The sequence below is a fragment of the Malurus melanocephalus genome, unplaced genomic scaffold (assembly GCF_030028575.1).
Source record: "Malurus melanocephalus ecotype Western Australia unplaced genomic scaffold, MMel_1.1 scaffold_8, whole genome shotgun sequence".
NCBI lineage: Eukaryota > Metazoa > Chordata > Aves > Passeriformes > Maluridae > Malurus > Malurus melanocephalus.
Window position 1 is genome coordinate 2189349 of NW_026623240.1, and position 624 is coordinate 2189972.

The 624-nt window shown below is 73.2% G+C and overlaps 1 protein-coding gene across 1 annotated transcript in view; it reads right to left on the bottom strand.

Moving 5' to 3' along the window:
* EPHX4 (epoxide hydrolase 4) overlaps positions 1-586 on the bottom strand; it is a 17496-nt gene extending 16910 nt beyond the window's left edge. The window contains exon 1 of the mRNA XM_057374013.1: positions 322-586. Coding sequence (XP_057229996.1) covers positions 322-564 — 243 coding nt within the window. The 5' untranslated portion in view covers positions 565-586. The remainder of the gene's footprint in view (positions 1-321) is intronic.
* Positions 587-624: the final 38 nt, after the last annotated feature.

A 624-nucleotide genomic window follows, 5' to 3' on the forward strand; every position in this document is an offset into this window, starting at 1 on the left:
CACAGCAGGGCAGGGGAGCAGGCAGCGGTGCCATGCACAGCGCACCCCGCACAGCAGGGAAGGCAGGCAGACAGCGCAGCAGGGCAGGAGTGGACAGCGCACTGCACAGCAGGGGATGGTGCCGTGGACAGCGCACCCCACGCACAGCATAGCAGGGCAGGCAGAGGTGTCATGCACAACGCACCCTACGCACAGCAAGGCGGGCAGGGGTGCCATGCACAGCGTACCCCACGCACAGCAGGGCGGGCAGAGGTGCCATGCACAGCGCGGGGTGGGTGCCTGCGCACCCAGGGGGCTCGCTCCCCTCGCCCGCGCCCTCACCTTGATACGGACGTAGCAGTGGGTGCCCAGGGAGGGGTCGTTGAGGCAGGCGGGCGGGTTCTCCCGCACCACCCAGCGGAAGGTCTCACCCGGCCGCCGGCCGATGCTCCAGAGTAGCCGCAGCCCGGCGATGCAGGCGCACACCCCGCAGTAGCTGTAAACCAGCGCCCAGAAGAGCAGCGCCCGGGCGGCCACCATCACCCGGCGGGCGGGCGGAGGGCACGCAGCGCCGGGTCTCGCCATCGGGCCCCGCCGCCGCCTTCCCCGCCGGCCGGGAGGGGCTCGGAGCGCCGCCGCCGCCAG